This window comes from Chiloscyllium punctatum, chromosome 30 (genome assembly GCF_047496795.1).
Source record: "Chiloscyllium punctatum isolate Juve2018m chromosome 30, sChiPun1.3, whole genome shotgun sequence".
Lineage (NCBI taxonomy): Eukaryota > Metazoa > Chordata > Chondrichthyes > Orectolobiformes > Hemiscylliidae > Chiloscyllium > Chiloscyllium punctatum.
The window spans coordinates 30121410-30145950 of NC_092768.1; the positions used below are offsets into that span (position 1 = coordinate 30121410).

Here is a 24541-nt window from a genome sequence, read left to right on the forward strand (position 1 = left end):
GGCTCCCACCTCTCACCTCGTTATTGACCTTCTGATTTATCAATGAGGCAAGGCCGCTCTCTCGTTATCCCCACAGACTCTAAACGCCTGGCTGACCTGAGACTTTTTCTGAAATACTGTCAAAGTGATCTGATCCCATCTTGTCACTGTCCAGGGTATTGTTGGTCATGGCTTTGCAGCAATGTCTTTTGTAGACTTTTCCCCCTTGCTTTTGGGTTTTCTATCTTTTTGTTTCAAAGTCTTGGTCTGCACCATTTGGAGTCTTCCCATTTTTTTCTCAGCTTTGCCTTTGAATCTTGCAAGGGCAAGTGATTGTTATTTGAGTGGGTGTGTTCTAGACCCCAGGTCCTACAAAGTAGGGCCTCCCTCCCACTTGCCTCCTCTAACCTAAATTAAAAGTCCACAGACTTGCTCCAAAAAGAGAGTCCAAGGAAGTTCCTGTGGATTGAAGAGTGAGGCTTTTGCTCAGGAATCTTTGACAAGGAGGTTGAGTGAAGTGATTACGCCACAGTTGAAGAAGGTGAAGACATGACGGCCAAGCTGGTTCAGTGTGCTACGTACTTGATGTGGGAGGTCAACGACTCTGGTGTGTCTGGCTCGTATAAGTGTGGAAAGTGTGTGCATGTTCAGCTACTGACAGAGCATATTGCAGCACTGATGAAGGAACTCGAGGACCTTAGGCTCATCCGAGAGAATGAGATCTTCCTGGACAAGACCTTCAGCGAGGTTATTACACCAATCATACCAGAAGAGAGCAGAAGAGAGCAGACGATGAGGAAGGCAGAGAGGAGACAGGTGCAAGAGACCCCGTGGGAAGTACCTGTCAGGAACAAGTTGAATCTTTTGGAAACAGTAGAGACAGATGACACTGCCAGTCCACGAGGCGGCCAGGTCTGTCGATCAAACATTGGTGTGGAGGCAGAGTGGAAGAGTCGGGCATTGCACAGAGCCGTGGTAGTAGGGGACTCCATAGTGAGAGGAACTGACCGGGGTTTTTGTGGCAGCAGGCAGGACTTAAGGATGGTGTGTTGCCTTCCTGGTGCCAGAGTTGAAGACATCACAGACAGAGTGCAGGAAATCCTCAAGGACGAAGGTGAAGAGTCAGAGGTGGTGGTACATGTAGGTACAAATGATGTGGGGAAGAAGAGGAGCAACACACTACAGCGGGTCTTCGGAGAACTAGGAAGAAGGCTGAAAGGTAGGACGTCCAGGGTGGTTATCTTCAGTTTGCTTCCAGTTCCTCGGGCTGGAGAGGCCAGGAACAGGGAGATAATGGACTTGAATGTGTGGCTGGGGAACTGGTGCAGGAAGCAAGGATTTAAGTTCATGGATCACTGGGGTATGTTTTGTGGTAAGCATAAATTATACAAGAGAGATGGTTTGCACCTTAATAGGTTAGGGACCAGCATTCTGGCAGGCAGGTTTGCTAGTGCAACACAGCTACGTTTAAACTAAGTAGCGGGGGGGAGGTGACAAACTGGATGTTTAAGAAGGAAATTGAAGGGAAAGTTAGAACAAGAGAAGTCAAGAAAGACAACTGTATCAATGAGGCACAAAACTCAAAATGGGATCATGCTGTAAGGTTGAGTGAAATAGGAGTTGATGGGAAGGGTGAGGGCAGTAACAAATTAAAAATACTATATATGAATGCACGAAGCATTAGAAATAAAATGGATGAACTTGAGGCTCTTTTGGAAATTGGCAGATACGATATTATGGGGATAACTGAGACATGGCTTCAAGTGGACAGGGCCTGGAAAATGAACATTCAAGGCTACACGTGCTATCGTAAGGACAGACTGACGGGCAGAGGGAGTGGGGTGGCCATGTTGGTAGGGGATGATATTCAGTCCCTTGCGTGGGAGGACCTAGAATCAGGGGATGTAGAGTCAGTATGGATAGAGCTGAGAAATTCTAAGGGTAAAAAGACCCTCTTGGGAGTTATCTACAAGTCCCCAAACAGTAGTCTGGATGTTGGATGTAAGTTAAATCAGGAGCTGAAATTGGCCTGTCGCAAAGATGTTACGACAGTTGTTATGGGGGATTTCAACATGCAGGTAGACTGAGAGAATCAGGATGGTATTGGACCTCAAGAAAGAGACTTTGTGGAGTGCCTCAGAGATGGATTCTTAGAACAGCTGGTGCTGGAGCTGACCAGGGAGAAGGCAATTCTAGATCTGGTATTGTGCAACGAACCAGAATTGATCAGAGACCTCGAAGTGAAGGAACCATTGGGAAGTAGTGACCACAATACAATAAGCTTCAATCTGCAATTTGAGAGGGAGAGGGTACAATCGGAAGTGACAATATTTCAGTTGAATAAAGGGAACTATGGAGCTATGAGGAAGGAGCTGCCAAAGTTCAATGGTGCCATACCTTAGCAGGGATGACAGTGGAGGAACAATGGTGGATATGTCTGTGTAAAATGCGAAAGATGCAGGATCAGTTCATTCTAAAAAGGAAGAAAGATCCTAGGAGGAGGCATGGGTGGCCGTGGCTGATGAGGGAAGTTAAGAAACATATAAAGTTAAAAGAGAAAAAGTATAACATAGCAAAGATGAGTGGGAAAACGGAGGACTGGGAAGCTTTTAAAGAACAACAGAGGATTACTAAGAATGAAATACGCAGAGAAAAAATGAGGTACGAAGGTAAACTGGCCAAAAATATAAAGGAGGATAGTAAAAGCTTTTTTAGGTATGTGAAAGGCAAAAAAATGGTTAAGACTAAAATTGGGCCCTTGAAGACAGAAACAGGGGAATATATTATGGGGAACAAAGAAATGGCAGAAGAATTGAATTGGTACTTCAGATCTGTGTTCACTGGGGAAGACACAAGCAATCTCCCTGAGGTAACAGTGGCTGAAGGACCTGAACTTAAGGGAATTTATATTTGCCAGGAATTGGTGTTGGAGAGACTGTTAGGTCTAAAGGTTGATAAGTTCCCGGGCCCTGATGGTCTACATCCCAGGGTACTGAAGGAGGTGGCTTGAGAAATCGCGGATGCGTTGGTGATTATTTTCCAGAGTTCAACAGATTCGGGATCAGTTCCTGCGAATTGGAGGGTGGCTAATGTTGTACCACTTTTTAAGAAAGGTGGGAGAGAGAAAGCAGGAAATTATAGACCAGTTAGTCTGATCTCAGTGGTGGGAAAGATGCTGGAGTCTATTCTAAAGGATGAAATTACGACACATCTGGATATTAATAACAGGATAGGTCAGAGTCAGCATGGATTTATGAAGGGGAAATCATGCTTGACTAATCTTCTGGAATTTTTTGAGGATGTAACTCTGAAGATGGACGAGGGAGATCCAGTAGATGTAGTGTACCTGGACTTCAAGAAAGCTTTTGAAAAAGTCCCACGTAGGAGGTCAGTGAGCAAAATTAGGGCGCATGGTATTGGGGGCAAAGTACTAACTTGGATGAGTACTTGGATAGGAAACAAAGAGGAGTGATAAACGGCTCCATTTCGGAATGGCAGGCAGTGACCAGAGGGGTTCCGCAAGGATCAGTGCTGGGACCATAGCTTTTTACAATATATATTAATGATATAGAAGATGGTATTAGTAATAACATTAGCAAATTTGTTGATGATACTAAGCTGAGTGGCAGAGTGAAATGTGAGAAGGATGTTAGGAGATTACAGGATGACCTGGACAGGTTCGGTGAGTGGTCAGATGCATGGCAGATACAGTTTAATGTGGATAAATGTATGGTTATCCACTTTGGTGGCAAGAACTGGAAGGCAGATTACTACCTAAATGGAATCAATTTAGGTAAAGGGGCAGTACAAAGAGATCAGGATGGTCTAGTACACCAGTCAATGAAGGTAAGCATGCAGGTGCAGCATGTAGTGAAGAAGGCTAATAGCATACTGGTCTTCATAACAAGAGGGATTGAGTATAGAAGCAAAGAGGTTCTTCTGCAGCTGTACAGGGCCCTGGTGAGACCACACCTGGAGTATTGTGTGCAGTTCTGGTCTCCAAATTTGAGGAAAGACATTCTGGTTATTGAGGGAGTGCAGCGTAGATTCACGAGGTCAATTCCTGGAATGGCGGGACTACCTTACGCTGAAAGACTGGAGTGACTGGGCTTGTATACCCTTGAGTTTAGAAGACTGAGAGGGGATCTGATGGAGACATATAAGATTATTAAAGGATTGGACAATCTGGAGGCAGGAAACATGTTTCTGCTGATGAGTGAGTGCCAAACCAGAGGACACAGCTTAAAAATACGGGGTAGGCCATTTAGGACAGAGATGAGGAGAAACTTCTTCACCCAGAGAGTGGTGGCTCTGTGGAATGCTCTGCCCCAGAGGGCAGTGGAGGCCCAGTCTCTGGATTCATTTAAGAAAGAGTTGGATAGAGCTCTCAAGGATAGTGGAATCAAGGGTTATGGAGATAAGGCAGGAACAGGATACTGATTAAGGATGATCAGCCATGATCATATTGAATGGTGGTGCAGGCTCGAAGGGCAGAATGGCCAACTCCTGCACCTATTGTCTATTGTCTGTTGTCTAATCGAGTCCCACTTAGAGTCACAGAGTCATAGAGCTGTACAGCACAGAAACAGACCTTTCGGTCCAACCCGTCCATGCCGATCAGATATCCCAACCCAATCTAATCTCACCTGTCAGCACCCGGCCCATATCCCTCCAAACCCTTCCTATTCATATACCCATCCAAATGCCTCTTAAACGTTGCAATTGTACCAGCCTCCATCACATCCTCTGGCAGCTCATTCCATACCCGTACCACCCTCTGCGTGAAAAGGTTGCCCCTTAGGTCTCTTTTATACCTTTCCCCTCTCACCCTAAACCTATGCTCTCTAATTCTTGACTCACCCACCCCAAGTTTCACAACATCCTTCCAATAGGAAGGAGAGCAGAATTGCATGTAATACTCGAACAGTGGCTTAAAAATGTCCTTTTCAGCCGCAACATGACCTCCCAACACTTGTACTCAATACTCTGATCAATAAAGGAAAGCATACCAAACGCCTTCTTCACTATCCTATCTAGCTGAAACCGCACTTTTAAGGAGCTATGAACCTGCACTGCAAGGTCTCTTTGTTCAGCAACACTCCCTGGGACCTTACCATTAAGTGTACAAGTCCTGCTAAGATTTGCTTTCCCAAAATGCAGCACATTACATTTATCTGAATTAAACTCCATCTGCCACTTCTTAGCTCATTGGCCCATCTGATCAAGGTCCTGTTGTAATCTGAGGTAACCTTCTTCACTGTCCACTACACCTCCAATATTGGTGTCATCTGCAAACTTACTAACTGTACTCTTATGCTCGCATCCAAATCATTGATGTAAATGACAAAAAAGTAGAGGACCCAGCACTGATCCTTGTGGCACTCCACTGGTCACAGGCCTCCATTCTGAAAAACAACTCTCCACCACCACCCTCTGTCTTCTACCTTTGAGCCAGTTCCTGTATTCTATGAGATCTAACCTTGCTCATCAGTCTCCCATGGTAAACCTTGTTGAATGCCTTACTGAAGTCCATATGGATCATATCTCCTGCTCTGCCCTCATCAATCCTCTTTGTTACTTCTTCAAAAAACTCAATCAAGTTTGTGGGACATGATTTCCCACGCATAAAGCCATGTTCACAATCGCAAATCAGTCTTTGCCTTTCCAAATCCATGTACATCCTGTCCCTCAGGATTCCCTCCAACAACATGTCCACCACTGATGCCAGGCTCAGTGGTCTATAGTTCCCTGGCTTGTCCTTACCACCCTTCTTAAACAGTGGCACCACTAGCCAATCTCCAGTTTTCTGGCACCTCACCTGTGTCTATCGATGTTACAAATATCTCAGCGAGAGGCCCAGCAATCACCTCCCTAGCTTCCCACAGAGTTCTAGGGTACACCTGATCAGGTCCTGGGGATTTATCCACCTTTAACCGTTTCAAGACATCCAGCACTTCCTCCTCTGTAATATGGACATTTTGCAAGATGTTACCATCTATTTCCCTACATTATGTATCTTCCATGTCCTTTGCCACAATAAATACTGATGGAAAATACTCGTTTAGTATCTCCCCCATTTTCTGTGGCTCCACACAAAGGCTGCCTTGCTGATCATTTAGGGGCCCTATTCTCTCTCTCGTTACCCTTTTGTACTTAAGTATTTGTAAAAACTCTTTGGATTCTCCTTAATTCTATTTGCCAAAGCTATCTCATCTCCCCTTTTTGCCCTCCTGATTTCCCTCTTAAGTAAACTCCTACTGCCTTTAGAATTCACTTCTAAGAATTCACTTGATCTATCCTGTCTATACCTGACATATGCTTCCTTCTGTTTCTTTACCAAATCCTCAATTTCTTTAGTCATCCAGCATTCCCTGTTCCTACCAGCCTTCCCTTTCACCCTGACAGGAATATACTTTCTCTGGAATCTTGTTATCTCATTTCTGAAGGCTTCCCATTTTCCAGCCGTCCCTTTACCTGCGAACAGTTGCCCCCAGTCAGTTTTGGAAAGTTTTTGCCTAATACTGTCAAAATTGACCTTTCTCCAATTTCAAACTTCAACATTTAGATCTGGTCTATCCTTTTCCATCACTATTTTAAATCTAATAGAATTAAAATATTCTGGACCCAAAGTGCTCCCCCACTACACTCAGTCACCTGCCCTGCTTTATTTTGTTGTACACACTGAACAAATTCCTCTCCATCTAAACCCTTAACACTATGGCAGTCCCAGTCTATGTTTGGAAAGTTAAAATCCCCTACTATAACCACCCTATTATTCTTACAGATAGCTGACATCACCTTACAAGTTTGTTTCTCAACTTCCCTCTGACTATCAGGGGGTCTGTTATACAATCCCAATAAAGTGAATGTCCCTTTCTTATTTCTCAGTTCTGTGAAAATAACTTCCCTGGATGTATTTCTGTGAATATCCTCCCTCAGTACAGTTGTAATGCTATCCCTTGTCAAAGACATCACTCCCCCTCCTCTCTTGCCTCCCTTTCTATCCTGCCTGTAGTATTTGTATGCTGGAACACTAAGCTGCCAGTCCTGCCCAACTCTGAGCCATGTTTCTGTAATTGCCATGATATCCCAGTCCCATGTTCCTAACCATGCCCTGAGTTCATCTGCCTTCCCTGTTAGGATCCTTACATTGAAATAAATGCAGTTTAATGTATTAGTCCTTCCTTGTCCCTGCCTGCCCTGACTGTTTGACTCGCTTCTGTTCACAACTATCTCAGTCTCAGATTGATCTCGTTCCTCACTATCTCCCTGGGTCCCAGTCCGCCACTTTACTAGTTTAAATCCTCCCGAGCAGCTCTAGCAAATCTCCCTGCCAGTATATTAGTCACCTTCCAATTTTGGTGCAATCCGTCCTTCTTGCATTGGTCATTTCTACCCCAAAAGAGATTCCAATGATCCAAAAATGTGAATCCTTCTCCCATATACCAGCTCCTCAGCCATGCATTCATCTGCAGCCAGCACTTGGCCCATATCCCTCTAAACCCTTCCTATTCAAGTACCCATCCAGATGCCTTTTAGATGTTGTAATTGTACCAGCCTCCACCACTTCCTCTGGCAGTTCATTCCACACACACATCACCCTCTGTCTGAAAACATTGCCACTTAGGTCCCTTTTATATCTTCCCCCTCTCACCCTAAACATATGCCCTCTAGTTCTGGACTCCCCCACCCCAGGGAAAAGACCTTGCCTATTTACCCTATCGATGCCCCTCATGATTTTATAAACCTCTGTAAGGTCACCCCTCAGCCTCCGATGCTTCAGGGAAAACTGGCCCAGCCTGTTCAGCCTCTCCCTATAGCTCAAATCCTCCAACCCTGGCAATGTCTTTGCAAATCTTTTCTGAATCCTTTCAAGCTTCACAACATCCTTCAGTCTTCCCTTTTTATGTTGTTGTGTCCCCAGCCCCCTCTCCTAACACCAGATCCTGTCTCTGGGGGCTTTATCCCTCACTGTCACCATGTGCTTTAAACCAACATAGTGACCTGCACTTTCAGCTGCCAGTCAGAAGCAGTTTTGGCTTTGAGAGGCCTGGATAGAACACTCTCCCTGTGGCTGCATCCACCCCATCTCTATTGAGGGTTTTCAACTCCTTATGTACTGTAACACTCCTTTCTTTATATCTGCACACTGGATCTCTAAAACAGCTCGCTAGTGTAGTATCTAAGACCTCTCTGTTCACATAGTCATTCTAGACTGGTATTTCTCTCTCATTGATGTCAGAGTCAAGTAACAATTATGTAAAATGATTTACATAAATCTTACTTTTTCAACATTTACATGTGAATTTATTCCATGTCAGGGACCCTCACATGTTAATATAATTGACTGAAACATAACGTTAAAAACACTCTGAACCTGTAATAGCTCAGGTTTTTCTATTCACTCAGAGACCTAGCATTTATTGCCTGTCCCTAGTTGCCCCCTTGAGAAGGTGGGGGGGGTGAGCTGCCTTCTTGAACCGCTGCAGTCCACCTGCTGTAGGTAGACCCACAATTCCATTAGGGAGGGAATTCCAGGGTTTTGACCCAGTGACAGTGAAGGAACAAGTCAGGATGGTGAGTGGCTTGGAGGGAACTTGCAGGAGGTGGTGTTCCCATGTATCTGCTGTCCTTGTGCTTCTAAATGGAAGTGGTTGGTGGTTTGGAAGGTTCTGTCTGACGATCTTTGGTGAATTTCTGCAGTTTTTCCTGAAGATGGCACACACTGCTGCTACTGAGCGTCGGGGGGTAGATGGAGTGGAGTTTTGTGGATGTGCTACCAATCAAGCGGGGGCTGCTTTGTCCTGGATGGTGTCAAGCTTCTTGAGTGTCATTGGAGCTGCACCCATCCAGGCAAGTGGGGAGTATTCCATCACACTCCTGACTTGTGCCTTGTAGTTGGTGGATAGGCTTTGGGGAGTCAGGAGGTGAGTTCCTCATCGCACTGTTCCCAGTCTCTGACCTGCTCTTGTAGCTATTGTGCTTATGTAGCAAGCCCAGTTAACTTTCTGATCAATGATGAACCCAAGGATGTTTGACAGTGGGGATTCAGTGATGGCAACACTGAATGGCAAGGGATAGTGGTTAGATTGTCTCTTATTGGAGATGGTAAAGTGAGACTGCAGATGATGGAGATCAGAGTCTAGATTAGAGTGATGCTGGAAAAGCACAGCAGGTCAGGCAGCATCCAAGGAGCAGGTAAATCGACGTTTCAGGCCAAAGTCCTTCATCGGGAATTAAGGCAGGGACCCTCCGGGGTGGAGAGATAAATGGGAGGGGGGTGGAGGTGGGGAGAAGGTAGCCAAGAGTGCAATAGATAGATGGAGGTGAGGATGAAGGTCATAGAGGAGGGTGGAGTGGGTAGGTAGGTAGGAAGGAAGATTGGCAGGTTGGACAGGCCACGGAAGGTTGGAACTGGAGTAAGGTGGGGGGGAGGGGAAATGGGAAACTGGTGATATCCACATTGATGCCCTGGGGTTGAAGTGTTCCGAAGCGGAAGATGAGGCATTCTTCCTCCAGGCGGGTGGTGAGGGAGTGGCGGTGGAGAAGGCCCATGACCTGCATGTCCTCGGCAAAGTGGGAGGGGGAGTTGAAATATTGGGCCACAGGGCGGTGTGGTTGATTGGTGCGGGGGTCCCGAGGATGTTCCCTAAAGCACTCTGTCAGAAGGCGTCCAGTCTCCCCAATGTAAAGGAGACCACATCGGGAGCAATGGAGGTAGGGTGGGAAGAGATGTAATCCAGGTAACTGTAGGAGTCTTACTGGAGATGGTCATTGTTTGACATTGGAGTGATGAGGGGATCATTATGGACACCAAATTACAAATAATCGCCCCGAGTACAGTAATACGGAAAGATAATTACTTGTATTGAAGCTGTTCCCGACAATGTCATCATCTCATTGTTCATGTTTATGAGGGAGTTAAATATTTTGTCGTCATAATCAAAACGGTCTCCAAATAGAATGGAACAGATAATATTGCTCACGGCCGAATTCAATATCTGTGCTGTTTCAAAAGGCTGACCTGTGAACAAACATAGTATTTCAGAGAAAAACTAAAGCTGGAGATACCACAAATACTTCCAGTATTGTTCTCTTTTAAAAAGCTCAAATTGGATAAGATGCAGTTTGCTGATACAAGATTCTATCTGTGATGGAATCCATCACAACATATTGTACACACTTTGTGCTGGGAGCCAGCATTTTATGTGAATCGAGGGTCAGGATTAGGGTGATTTCAGTTCAATTCAGCTCCAAGGCTGCGATATTTGATTGTTCCAAAATCTTCGATTCTCTTTCACCAACGTGACTGCACTGAGGATCCATCAAATGGTACTGGGGAGCACAACAATTGCTCATCAAATCTTTGAACTTCCTGGACAATTCCCACTGTGGTAATGTTCATAAATTGCTACTCTTTACGAATCATTAAAAACAAATGTTGTATGACCAAATTATTTTGAAAAAGAACTTCTGGCCAGGAATTTAATTACCTTGACCAGTTCCCCTCCTTTCCTGCTTTGTTAGTAAGTGCACAGATGACAGCAAAATTGAAGGTGTAGCGGACAGTGACGAAGGCTACCTCAGAGTACAACAGGACCTTGATCAGATGGGCCGAGGAGTGGCAGATGGATTTTAAATTAGTTAAATGTGACGTGCTTCATTTTGGAAATTCAAATTAGGGCAGTACTTGTACACTTATTGGTAAGGTCCTGGAGAGTGTTGCTGAACAAAGAGACCTTGGAGTGTAGGTTCATAGCTCCTTGAAAGTTGAGTCACAGGTAGATAGGATAGTGAAGAAGGCATTTGGTATGCTTTTCTTTATTGGTCAGAGTGTCGAGTACAGGAGTTGGGAGGTCATGTTGTGGCTGTATAGGACATTGGTTAGGCCACTTTGGAATACTGCATTCAATTCTGGTCTCCATCCTTTAGGAAGGATGTTCTGTGCCTTGAAAGGGTTCAGAAAAGATTTACAAGGATGTTGCCAGGGTTAGAGGGTTTGAGCTATAGTGAGAGGCTGAATAGGCTGGGGCTGTTTTCCCTGGAGCATTGGAGGCTGAGGGGTGACCTTATAGGGGCTTATAAAATCATGAGGGGCATAGATAGGGTGGATAGACAAGGTCTTTATCCCAGGATAAGGGAGTCTATACGGGAGGCAAAAGTTCAAACTGAGAGGGTTAAGATTTAAAACTTGCCTAAGGGGTGCCCTTTTCACAGAGGGTGGTGTGTGTATGGAATGAGCTGTCAGAGGAAGTGGTGGAGGCTGGTACAATTACAGCATTTAAAAGGCATCTGAATGGGTATATGAATAAGAAGGGATTAGAGGGATATGGGCCAAATGCTGGCAAAGGGCACGAGAATAGAGTTGGGATATCTGGTCAGCACGGACGAGTTGGAGTGAAGGGTCTGTTTCTGTGCTGTACATCTCGATGATTCCGTGACTCTAAAACAGACAAAGGATATTTCGAATCTAACCTAACTTAAAGTGTCCAACAGTGGTGAAAGACTTTGTGAATGGAGTACATCACACAGGGACTAATCATCCTTAGTGTGATGAAGCTGATGATGCAGTTTTGAACTGCTATAACCTTTAGTGGTATTAATGTCCATCAAAGGCCAGTGTCTCTGGGGCCTGCTCACATTTGACTGCCCCAACAGTATTAATGCAACTGAAGGAACCTCACTTTTAATCAAGTGAAAATCTTTTCTGTAGATGTCAATTTCGAGGGAACCATGAATCCCAGCATGTCATGTCCCACCAAGCACTCACCCTTGTGACTCTCAAACACATTAACAAGAAAGCTGGCCTCTTCACTGATCCTGTCTTCAATGGATTTTTTGCCCATGCCAAATCCTCGGAGAGCTGAGATCACAAACTTTCGGTTCTCCCGCCACAACTTCCCGTCACTGAATACAACACCTGAAAGTGACACACGAAAAGCTGATCAAATATTGTACACAGGTTCTGCTGTGAGTGCTGCCAAACCCCAGGTTTCTAACATCCTTTCCTTTCCTGAGAATTACACCATTCTACAACCAAGAGGAAGGTCATTGTATCCATGAGTGCTCTTTGGGGGAGTGAGCCCATTAGTCTAACCCCTCACTTGTCATTCTCAGTGTCTGGCCTATTCCGTTTGGATGCTCCTATTGACCATTCTTCCACCACCCTCCCAGGCTCTGCAATCTCCATGGGAATGAGAGACACAGAACCAAATCTCATCCTCCCGCTGATTTAATTTTAACCAATAGCCCACCCAATTTCAGTGTCTATCAGTTCATATTTCAAATGATCCAATGCTAAAACAAGCCAACCAGTAAGGAGTTACGTTTGTTGACCAAACATTGGCCGGCTCGAACATTTCACGTGAAGGTTAATCTTCTGGCGCTTGAGCAACATTTATGGGGTTAGAAGAATTGTTGACACACGGGGAGGTTAGGTTGATAAAGCCCACAGAAAGTCTGGATGATTTCCAGGACCATTCCTTGTGCCAGGTATTCAATGATTATTATCCAGAGACACGTGGGAAAGGAGTGCAGTACCTTGAGTCAGCAGGACATTGGCAACCGGCCAATCTCAACAGCAAATTAAAAAGTAGGAAGGTAACTGGGTTTGATTGTCAACCCAGCAGCTTAACCAAGGGAGGGATCAGCTCGAGATCCGATCACTGGAATTTAAATGACAAGAGGCAGCTCAATCACATTCAGAGTTTGGACGAGATGGTGATACTTTTGTAGCACTTCAGCCTCTGGGTCACAAGGTTCTGGGTTCATTTTGACTCTCAGCCTGAGCACAAAAATCAGTGCTTGTGCTCCTGTAGATTACACATTGAGTATTGCATTGTTGAGCTGCCGTGTATTATTTGAGACAAAGTCACGAACTGTCTGTTCGGGATGATATAAAAGATCATCACGACACTGTTTTGAGGAAGAGTAGGGATGTTATTCCTGGTCTTCAAGCCCACAGTCACCATCCCAGAAATCAGATTGGATGGTCACTTTCACATTGCTGTCTGTTGGAGCTCGCTGTGTGCAAATTGGCTGTCGTATACAATGTGAGAAAATGGGAGTGATTGACAGCAGTTTGAGAAAAACACTCTGACAGGTAGATGCACGTCATTGACCAGACTGGGTGGAGAGAGCAGATTGCCTCTCCTGAAGAACATTAATGGGTTTTTACAATCATCCAGCATTTTTGTGATAATCGCTCAACAGACGAGTTTTTATTTGAGATTTATGAACTAATTTATTTCAAGTTTCCCGAGCTGCCTTGGTGGGATTTGAACTCATGTCTCTGGAGCATTAGTGTGGGGCTCCAGGATTTAGGAATATGGAATATTACCACTATATTCCCATGTTTTTAAGGTTGAAAGAGTCAGGACAAGAGCATGAGGAGCACTCGATCTGATGTCACCTGGTTAACACTAAAATTATCTCCTCGATCAACATGCCCTTGCCCATTTTCTAGTTAATTATACTCTCCTATTTTATTTTAACATGTTAAGGAAAGATCACTCAATGGTATGGGAAAGTACATGATTTATCTTCAGGCTGAAGTCAATGCCCCCAAACTGATAGATGAGAGAACACTGACCTCTCCTGTTGTTTTCAGGAAATAATACTCACAGGTTTGACCATGACCTTTGCAGTAGGTTAGCTTACCAGATTGTCTGAATATTTAATATTTGCACTGCTTAAACCTCTTCTCTCAGAAGCAGTAGAGAGGAGAGTCGAGGGAATGGGTGGGTTATCCATTTCAACTTTCATGAAGGAAACGACTGTGGATGATCATTGAGAGGGAAGACCATTGCAGAGCTCAACAATGCAGCTGCCTAATGTACAAAATCACAGTCAAATTCATCAGAGGGCAAACACTGGTGAAGGTGCAGACCAAAGAACAAAGAAAATTTACAGCCCGGGAACAGGCCCTTCAGCCCAGCCTGTGCCGATCCAAATCCACTGTCTAAACCTATCACCCAATTCCTAAGGATCTGTTTCCCTCTGCTCCCCACCTCCTCATGCATCTATCCAGACACACCTTAAATGAATCTACCGTGCCTGCCTCTACTGGCAACGTGTTCCAGGAACCTACCACCCTCTGTGTAAAGTACTTTCTGTGTGAATCCCCCTTCAACTTTTCTTCTCTCACCTTGAACACGTGACCTCTTCGTTATTGAGTACCTCACCCTGGGAAAAAGCTTATCTCTATTCACCCTGTCTATATCCTTCATGATTTTGTAGACCTCAATCAGGTACCCCCTCAAGTTCCTTTTCTCTAATGAAAACAATCCTAATCTACTCAACCTCTCTTCATAGCTAACACCTTCCATCCCTGGCAACATCTTGGTAAACTTTCTCTGCACCCTCTCCAAAGCATCCACATGTGGTGACCAGAACTATACACAGTGTTCTAAATGTGGCTGAACCAAAGTCTTGTACAATTTTAGCATGACCTGCCAGCTCTAATACTCAATACTCCATTTGATGAAGGCAAGCATACCATATGCCTTCTTGACCACTCTATCTAGTTACTGTCTTGCCTCTAATATATGAATAAAAGGTCTTGGGATTCTCCATAATTCTGCTTGATAAGGTTATTTCATGACCCCTTTTAGCTGCTTGATTCCTCATTTAAGTTGGTCCTATTATCCCAATATTCCACCAAGGCCTGTTCTGTTCTCAGCTGTCTGGACCTTATGTATGCTTCCCTTTTCCTCTTGGCTAGTCGCACAATTTCTACTGTCATCCACAGTTCACGAATCTTGCCTTTCCTATCCCTCGTTTTTAAAGGGACATGCCTATCCTGCACTATCTTCAACATATCTTTGAAAGCCTCCCATATAGCAAATGTGGATTTCTCTTCAAATAGCTACTCCCAATCTACATTTCCCAGCTCCTGCCGAATTTTGATATAATTGGGCTTGGCCTTGGTCTTCCCTTAGGACCACTCTCATCTTTGTCTGCAAGTATTCTAAGACTTACACAATTGTGGTCACTATTCCCAAAGAGGTCCCCCACTGCAACTTCTACCACCTGGCCTGGCTTATTCCCCAACACCAGGTCCAATATGGCCCCTTACCCTGTTGGTCTATTGACATACTGCTCTAGAAAACTTTCCTGGATGCTCTTTACAAGTTCTGCCCCATCCAGATGTCTGACACGGAGTGTATCCCAGTTAAGATTTGGAAAATTAAAATCCCCCATCACCACTAGGCGATTGCCTCTTCTTCTTTCCATAACCTGTTTCCCTATTTGTTCTTCTACCTCATGCTCACTGCTGGGAGGCCTGTAGGACAGCCCCAACAATGTAACTGCACCCTTCTTATTTCTCAGCTTGATCCATAATGCCTCACTGCTCAAGCCCTCCATAGTGTTCTCCTTTAGCACAGCCGTGATATCATCCCTGACCAGCTCTGCAACTCCTTCCCCCGCCTTTTACTTCCCTCCCTCTCCTGTCTGAAGCACCTTTATCCTGGAACATTTAGTTGCCAATCATGCCCTTCCTTCAACCAAGTCTCTGCGATCGCAATAACGCCATACTCCCAGGCACCAATCCAAGCCCTAAGTCCATCTGCCTTACTCACTATACTCCTTGCATTAAAGCATATGCACTTTAGAACACCAGTTCCTTTGTATTTATCTGCCCTCTGCCTACGCTTCCCCTTGGTAATGCTGACATCATGATCCTGTTCCTTACAGTCTCTATTTTCCACCTCACTGTCTATTAGTCTTCTCTTCAGCTTCCCAGCCCCTGGCCACATTAGTTTAAACCCTCCCCAACAGCAGGAGCAAAGACTCCCCCAAGGACATTAGTTCCAGTCGAGTTCAGGTGTAGACGGTCCAATTTGTAATAGTCCCACCTTCCCCAGAACAGGTCCCAGTGTCCCACAGATCTGAACCCCTCCCTCCTACACCATCCCTCAAGCCACATGTTCATCCTGCCTATTCTTTCATTTCTACCCTGTCTAGCACGTGGTACTGGTAGAAATCCTGAGATCACTACCTTTGAGGTCCTTTAACTTCTCTCCGAGCTTCCTAAATTCTATTTTCAGGACCTCATTTTGTTTTTAACTTGCGTCATTGGTGCCAATGTGCTGCACGATAACTGGCTATTCACCCTCCCCTTTCAGAATGACATTCCTGACACGAGCACCTGGGAGGCAACATACCATCTGGGAATGTCATTTTCGGCCACAGAACCACCTATCTACTCCCTGACAATAGAATCCCCGATGACTATGGCCCTGCAAGTCTTTTTCCCGCCCTTCTGAACAGCAGTGCCTGCCACGGTGCCATGATCCTGGCAACTGCTGCCCTCCCCTGGTGAGCCATCTCCCCCAACAGTATCCAAAATGATATACCTGTTTCGGAGGAAGATGACTGTAGGGGACACTTGCACTGCCTTCCTACTCTTTTTCTGCCTTTTGGTCACCCATTCACTGTCTCCCTCAGCAATTCTAACCTGCGGTGTGTCCAGTTCACTAAACGTGCTATCCACGACCTCCTCAGCATTGTGGATGCTCCACAGTGAGTCCATCCACAGCTCCAGAGCCATCATGCAGTCAAACACAAGCTGCATCTGGACACACGCACAAAGAAAAAGTGCAATGGCTTGTTACTGATTCAGACCAATACGGGAGGGATGAAGGTCCCAGGGATATCTCAGAAACAGCAAACGGATCATTGCTCTTCAGGAACTGAGCCGAGCTTTCAGATATCGGATATTTGTCGCAGATATATATTTCATAAAGATACCGGGGAACATCTTATTTAACACCATTCGAGTGAGCGGGCAAATGGATGAACCATCTTATCTCAGACAGTCTCTTCAAGAATGTGACACACCTATCCAATCATGGCACACATTTCCAAAACCACGGTAATCCCCTCACACAATATACGGGGCAAATCTGACAATTGTCAGGTTAATAATAGCAGTGAGAGAAAGATGCAACATGGAAAATTAACAGGAAGGCTGGTTGTGATAATGCAATTGATGTGGATTCAGGGACTTCCAAAAGACATTGGACAAAATGTCATGCTGCAGGCTTGGTGCTAGAGTAACACCCCACGGAATAAAAGAGACAATGACAATGTGGAGTTTGACTGCGTGGGAAATTAGATACTGCTGTGAAATGATGTTTTGTTTTAGGTTGCGGGAAGGTTTATAGTGGGAGTTGTCCAAGGGTTGGTCCTGGGACCAATGCTTCTCTTGATACATATTAATGACGAAGACTTAAATGGACAGGGCACAATTTAAATATATGGAGATTAAACCAAAATTGGGAAGTATCCTGAACAGCTATAGTGATAAAGGAGATGCAAAATGAATTAAAGAATGCAATTCTGAGGGGAGCGCAGGTTCAGAGAGACTGGGAGAACTGAATTTAGGAGTTGGGGGGTCGTGTTACAGCTTTTCAGGACATTGGTTAGGCCACTTTTGGAATACTGCATTCAATATCTACTTGTCAGGGAAGATACCATGGTCAATTGGTGTTCCTGCTGTAGGAAAGATGTTGTGAAACTTGAAAAGGTTCAGAAAAGATTTACAAGGATGTTGCCAGGGTTGGTGGATCTGAGCTACAGGGAGAGGCTGAATAGGCTGGGGCTGTTTTCCTTGGAGCATCAGAGGCTGAGGGGTGACCTTATCGAGGTTTATAAAATCATTAGGGGCATGGATATGGTAAATACACAAGGGTCTGTTTCCATGTTGTACATCTCTATGACTCTTTGACTCTCTGAGTTGTTCAAGCAAATGTTACATTATACCTTGTTCAGAACACTTGGTGCTGTGTCAGATAGTTCTGCAAGCTTTCAGGTCTCTTAAAGGTACAGTACACCCACATCTTCATAACAAGGGTGAGAAATTTGGAGAATAACAAAACGAAAGAGGAACTGTGCCAGAACTCTTCCAAAATATTTCCTCCTATTTTTATTTTTTTTCTTTATTCATCCATGGGATGAGGGTGTCACTAGCCAGATCAGCATTTATTACCCATCCCGAATTGCCCAGAGGGTAGTTAAGAGTCAACCACATTGTTGTGGGTCTGGAGTCACATGTACGCCAGACCAGGTAAATATGTAAGATTTGTTGTGGGTCTGGAGTCACATGTACGCCAGACCAGGTAAATATGTAAGATTTGTTGTGGGTCTGGAGTCACATGTACGCCAGACCAGGTAAATATGTAAGATTTGTTGTGGGTCTGGAGTCACATGTACGCCAGACCAGGTAAATATGTAAGATTTGTTGTGGGTCTGGAGTCACATGTACGCCAGACCAGGTAAATATGTAAGATTTGTTGTGGGTCTGGAGTCACATGTACACCAGACCAGGTAAATATGTAAGATTTGTTGTGGGTCTGGAGTCACATGTACTCCAGACCAGGTAAGTAGGTAAGATTCCTTTGCTAAAGGACATTAGTGAACCAGATGGGTTTTTCCAACAATCGACAATCTATCCCTGTGATGCATCAAGTTGAGAGAAATGAGGAGACCGAAGAGAAAGACGAAGTGTCAAGTTACCAGTTCGGAATGAATAATCGTCAAATATCGGGATGGGTGGCCTCCCACTGAATTGATCAGCGTGATTCACAAGAGCGTCTTTCACTGTGTCATAACCAGTCAACACCACTGCCTTCAGTGGGCCGAGCTCCACTGAAAATACATTTCCATATTTCTCTGCGAGCTAACAAAGAGAGAATAGTTTCACTAAGGTTTCGTTCCTGGTCAGCTGTAAGAGGGAGAAAACAAATGAGAGAAAAATGGACAATTCCTTCAGCTTTAAATCCGAGCTCCCCAATCCGGTCCTGGTTCACGTCTGTTCTGTTGTCGATTCCAGCAAAGTGACCCACAATTTGCATTCCATCTGCTTGACCCCCTGAAAGCTATAAATCCATACCATTTGCCACTACAATCCATATAAATGGATTGAAGTTAGTCTTTTTTTTAAAATGCCCGACCAGCGAATCTGATATTTTGGCTGGGACCCCTCGCCGATAGCAAATGGGAGCAAAGTCTATGTAAATCAAACACTGGCAACATTGTGAAAACAATTAAAAGTGACTTTGAGGAGGGAATGTTATCAGATCGATTGAACAGCAAGTCTTTAAAAATATAAGTTATCCCACGCTCAGTGGGACTCACCAACAGATGCTGTTCCACTCTGGAGTTGGATAAGTGAATGAATAGGAAACGTTTGGAGGGAGATGGGCCGGGAGCAGGCAGGTGGGCCTAGATTACTTTGGGATTGTGGTCAGCATGGACTGGTTAGACTGAAGGGTCTGCATCCGTGCTGTATGACTCGATAACAAAAACCCACATAAACCTTTCCATTCTTCCTCCATTCCCTCCTTGTCTTTCCCTGCAATCCACAAATATTTGAGATCCAGTCATGATTTCAGATTTAGTTGCCCCACATTACCATGAGGCCATATTCTCGCATGGCTTTCTGCACCAGCACCTCACTGATCTTGCTTACCGCATTCTGTGCATTCACAGACAGGCACAGTGACAGTATTTTACTGCAATCCCCCTCACGCTAAATGGAAGTGATATCTTATCATTTGCTTTTACTCGATATGTGGAGGTGCCAGTGTTGGACTGGGGTGAACAAAGTCAGAAGTCACACGACACCAGGTTATAGTCCAACAGGTTGTTTTGAAATCACAAGCTTTCACAGCGCTGCCCCTTCGCCTGATGAAGGATCAGTACTTTGAAAGTTTGTGACCTCAGAGAAACCTGTTGGACTGGACCCTGGTGTCATGTGAGGTACGCTTTTGTTCTCATGCTGGCTGTCTCTTCCAATTCTCTGTTTACCTTGTGTTTTCCTCTGTAGTGTTATCTCCTTATTCTAATCCCCCTGAAAAGTGAATCGGAATCCTCCCTTCCTTGTACTTCCTGTTATCCCAGCTAAGTTTGGTACCCATGGGGAGGGCCTCAACTGGGACCTGGGGTTCATGTCACACTACAGGTGACCCCATTGCACTATACACTCACACACACATGCACATATATACACACACAAACACTCCTACACACACGCACACAAACACACACTCACACATACGCACACACAGACACTTCTACACACACAAACACAAACACTCCCACATACACTCATACACACATGCACACACACATATACTCCTACACACACAGACACTTCTACACACACTCGCACACACATATACTCCTACACGCACACAGACACACACAGACACTCCTACACACACACATACACACTCTCCTACAGACACACACTCATGCAGACCCTATCTCATACACTCACAAGTACATTCCCACACTCACACACGCACCCTCTCACAGACTTATACCCTTTTACACTCACACTCACACACATACACACACTCTCTCACAGACCCACATAACATCCCCCCCAATACCCACATACACACATGTACACATGCACATCTATGTTAGTAGGGTGAATCTGTACTTGCAGAATTACATTTTACTTTATTCAAAAACTGCATGAATCCATGTAAGATTCTGTAAACCTGTTTTTTAGATTAGAATCAGTCTGACCATTGTGGCACAGACAGTCTCACAGAAGGAAGCTCACACCTTTCATACATTATCTGGGCGAACGTGGCACCAATTGTTAAAGTTCACTTGAGAATGTGGCTTTTAAAAATGTTTTGTGATTTACATATTAAAGAACTGAAACCAACATGGTCATTCTAATAGATGAGAGAGTGAACAAACTATCCAGGTCTTTTTCAATATATAATTTCAGTCACATCACACTGTAAACCTTTGCTATACACTTTTTGTGTCTTACAATCTTATACACCACAACCACCTGATGAAGGAGCAGCACTCCAAACGCTATTGCTTCCAAATAAACTTGTTGGACTATAACCTGGTTGTTGTGTGATTTTTAACTTTGTCCACCCCAGTCCAACACCGGCACCTCCAAATTAAATATAGTCAACTAAATCAAATATTTACTTTTCCTCTTATACTGCATGATTCGCTGTGAAGTGATAAAACTTTGCAATTTATTTTTTCTTTTTAATCAAAGTCTGAGCAAAGTTCAGAGATCGTAGGCGAGATAACAGATTCCTTGATCACGGATTCCAGATTAGCTCCGGGCTCTCTCCTTCTGTGTCTCTCTCGGTCTCTGTGAGCTTCTCCTTGGGAGCTGTTCCTTCACACCGCCCCATCCCTCAGACAGTCCCCCAGTGAAGGATTCTCACTTACCCCCATGAGAGACCAGTCCAGCTTCTTGAGGTCCAGTTGGTGCAGGTTTCCAATCAGAGGAAGCGGAGTCGGTCCAGGAGGGAAATTCCTGGGAACTCTCCGCCGAATAACGGACACGACCAGGAAGAGAAAGAGGGCCAGCAGCGATAGGGCCATGGTGTAGTCTGTGGGGAAGAGCTTGAGGAGAGCCATTGTGCCCAAGTGCCCGCACACGAAGTGGAGCCACTGGTGTCCTGATGTTATAGTGTGGGCTGACCTTCACTCCAACCCTCCACTTAATAGTTCCCAAAGAACCGCCTCATTTTGCTTCATCGCCTGTATCTCTTTAACCCCTACCTTGCTGTGTGCTGGGTTATTTAATTAAACAGGTCGGTGTACATTCCCGGAGCTTCAGTTTGAAGTATAGGACAGCTTCTGATAAAGGGTACAGAAAATGGTGGTGCCCTGCCCTGGAGTCCCTGGGGGGAGTGATGTTCAGGCACAGTAAGATTCCACTCAGAGGAAGTGCTGCTAACTTTCACAGCTGAGTCTGGCTCAGCCTGTCTGGACAGGTTAACCTGACGTTGTTTTATGGTAAGACTCCCATTCCCGGGATACGGGTTCCGATGAGAAATAAGGATATCTAGTCACCTTTCACACATGTAGCAAAGCAGAGACTTATATCTCTGCAGGTCTGCTGTTCCAAATCACATCTTAATGATTATTGATATCCATGTGGTGAATCATTGCTTAGTTGTACAGTCTTGAGTATTCCCAATAAAAGAGGTATCCGGTACAGGTCATAGAGTCATACAACATGGAAGCAGACCCTTTGGTCCAACCAGACCATGATGAACATAATCCCAAAGTAATCCCAAAGGGCAGCACGGTGGCACAGTGGTTAGCACTGCTGCCTCACAGCACTAGAGACCCGGGTTCAATTCCCACCTCAGGCGACTGACTGTGTGGAGTTTGCACATTCTCCCCGTGTCTGCGTGCGTTTCCTCCGGGTGCTCCGGTTTCCTCCCACAGTCCAAAGATGTGCAGGTCAGGTGAATTGGCTATGCTAAATTGCCCGTAGTGCTAGGTAAGGGGTAGATGTAGGGGTATGGGTGGGTTGCGCTTCGGTGGGGCGGTGTGGACTCGTTGGGCCGAAGGGCCTGTTTCCACACTGTAAGTAATCTAATCTAATAGTAAGTAATCTAAACTCATCCTACCTGCCTGCACTTGGCCCTTATCTCTCTAAACATTTCTTTTTCATGTACTTATCTATAAGTCTTTTAAACATTATAACTATCAACTACTTCCAGAACTGAACATGGGACTCCAGAAGAGGCCTCACCAACATCCTGTTCAACCTCAACATGAGGTTCCCAACTCCTTTGTCCAAAGGTCTGAGTAATGAAGGCAAGCATGTTAAATGCTTTCTTCACCATCCTGTTCTACATGTGATACATGTCAAGCAATTATGTCTATGATCTCTTCTGTTGTCCAGTCTTAGGGAACAACAGGTTGTGCTACACGAGAAGAGGTTGCTCATTCATGGGAAAACAGGGTCTGACTGGTCGAGATGATTCCGTGGATAATGCACCAGAGAATTATTTCATGCCAAGCATTTGGTTAAATTCATATCAGGCTGACTCTGACTGACCAAGACATTACCATGAGGAATGAATGAATGTTTTGCTGAGACAGCTCCACAGAGATTGGTATCCCATCACTGAGTCACCCTTAATTGACACATGAATGGCCTTTGACTTTAGATTACTTACAGTGTGGAAACAGGCCCTTTGGCCCAACAAGTCCACACCGACCCGCCGAAGTGTAACCCACCCAGACCCATTCTCCTACATTTACCCCTTCACCTAACACTACAGGCAATTTAGCACGGCCAATTCACCTAACCTGCACATCTTTGGACTGTGGGAGGAAACTGGAGCACCCGGAGGAAACCCACACAGACACGGGGAGAATGTACAAACTCCACACAGAGAGTCGCCTGAGGCGGGAATTGAACCCGGGTCTCTGGCACTGCAAGGCAGCAGTGCTAACCACTGTGCCACCATGCTGCCCATGCCACCTCAGTCAGAGACAGGTACGAGAGTGTCAGCATCTCATTGTCATTCTCAGTGTCTGGCCTATTCTCTTTCAATGTTCCCATTTGCCCTGCTTCCACAACCCTCTCAGGAACTGCATTATAGATGGGAATGAGAGGCACTAAATGAAATCTTCCCCTCTCTTCTGATTTGCTGTTAACCAATGATCCTCCCAATTCCAGTGTTTGTCCATTCATCCGATTCACTAATGTTCTTTCGGGAAGGAAATCTGCCATCTACCTGATCTGGCCGACATGCGACTCCAGAGCCACAGAAATGTGGTTGACTTTCAACTTCCCTCCGAACTGGCCTAGCGAGCCACTCGGTTGTATCGATCGCTAGAAAGTCACAACAGAGACCCACAGCCAGTGGACTGCAGTGATTCAAAAAAGCAGCTCACCACCACCTTCTCAATAGGGATGGGCTGTCCTTGCTGGCCAAGTCCCACAAATGAATAAAACAAAATGAAGATGGTCCCATGCTAGAACAAGCCAACCCAGTAAGGAGTTACGTTTGTTGACCAAACATTGGCCGGCTCGAACATTTCACGCGCAGGTTAATGTTCTGGCACTTGAGCAACATTTATGGAGTTAGAAGAATTGTTGACACACGGGGAGGTTAGGTTGATAAAGCCCACAGAAAGTCTGGATGATTTCCAGGACCATTCCTTGTGCCAGGTATTTAATGATTATTATCCAGAGACACGTGGGAAAGGAGTGCAGTACCTTGAGTCAGCAGGACATTGGCAATCGGCCAATCTCAACAGCAAATTAAAAAGTAGGAAGGTAACTGGGTTTGATTGTCAACCCAGCAGCTTAACCAAGGGAGGGATCAGCTCGAGATCCGATCACTGGAATTTAAATGACAAGAGGAAGCTCAATCACATTCGGGGTTTGGACGAGATGGTGATACTTTTGTAGCACTTTAGCCTCTGGGTCACAAGGTTCTGGGTTCATTTTGACTCTCAGCCTGAGCACAAAAATCAGTGCTTGTGCTCCTGTAGATTACACATTGAGTATTGCATTGTTGAGCTGCCGTGTATTATTTGAGACAAAGTCACGAACTGTCTGTTCGGGATGATATAAAAGATCATCATGACACTGTTTTGAGGAAGAGAAGGGACGTTATTCCTGGTCTTCAAGCCCACAGTCACCATCCCAGAAATCAAATTGGATGGTCACTTTCACATTGCTGTCTGTTGGAGCTCGCTGTGTGCAAATTGGCTGTCGTATACAATGTGAGAAAATGGGAGTTATTGATGGCAGTTT

The 24541-nt window shown here is 45.0% G+C and overlaps 1 protein-coding gene across 1 annotated transcript in view; it reads right to left on the reverse strand.

Moving 5' to 3' along the window:
- Positions 1-21456, reverse strand: part of LOC140455372 (cytochrome P450 2K1-like) — a 36732-nt gene extending 15276 nt beyond the window's left edge. Inside the window, exons 1-4 of the mRNA XM_072550174.1 lie at positions 21199-21456; positions 18499-18661; positions 11750-11899; positions 9843-10003 (exon numbers count right to left, since the gene is read on the reverse strand). Of these exons, the coding sequence (XP_072406275.1) occupies positions 9843-10003; positions 11750-11899; positions 18499-18661; positions 21199-21390 (666 nt within the window). The 5' untranslated portion in view covers positions 21391-21456. The remainder of the gene's footprint in view (positions 1-9842; positions 10004-11749; positions 11900-18498; positions 18662-21198) is intronic.
- Positions 21457-24541: the final 3085 nt, after the last annotated feature.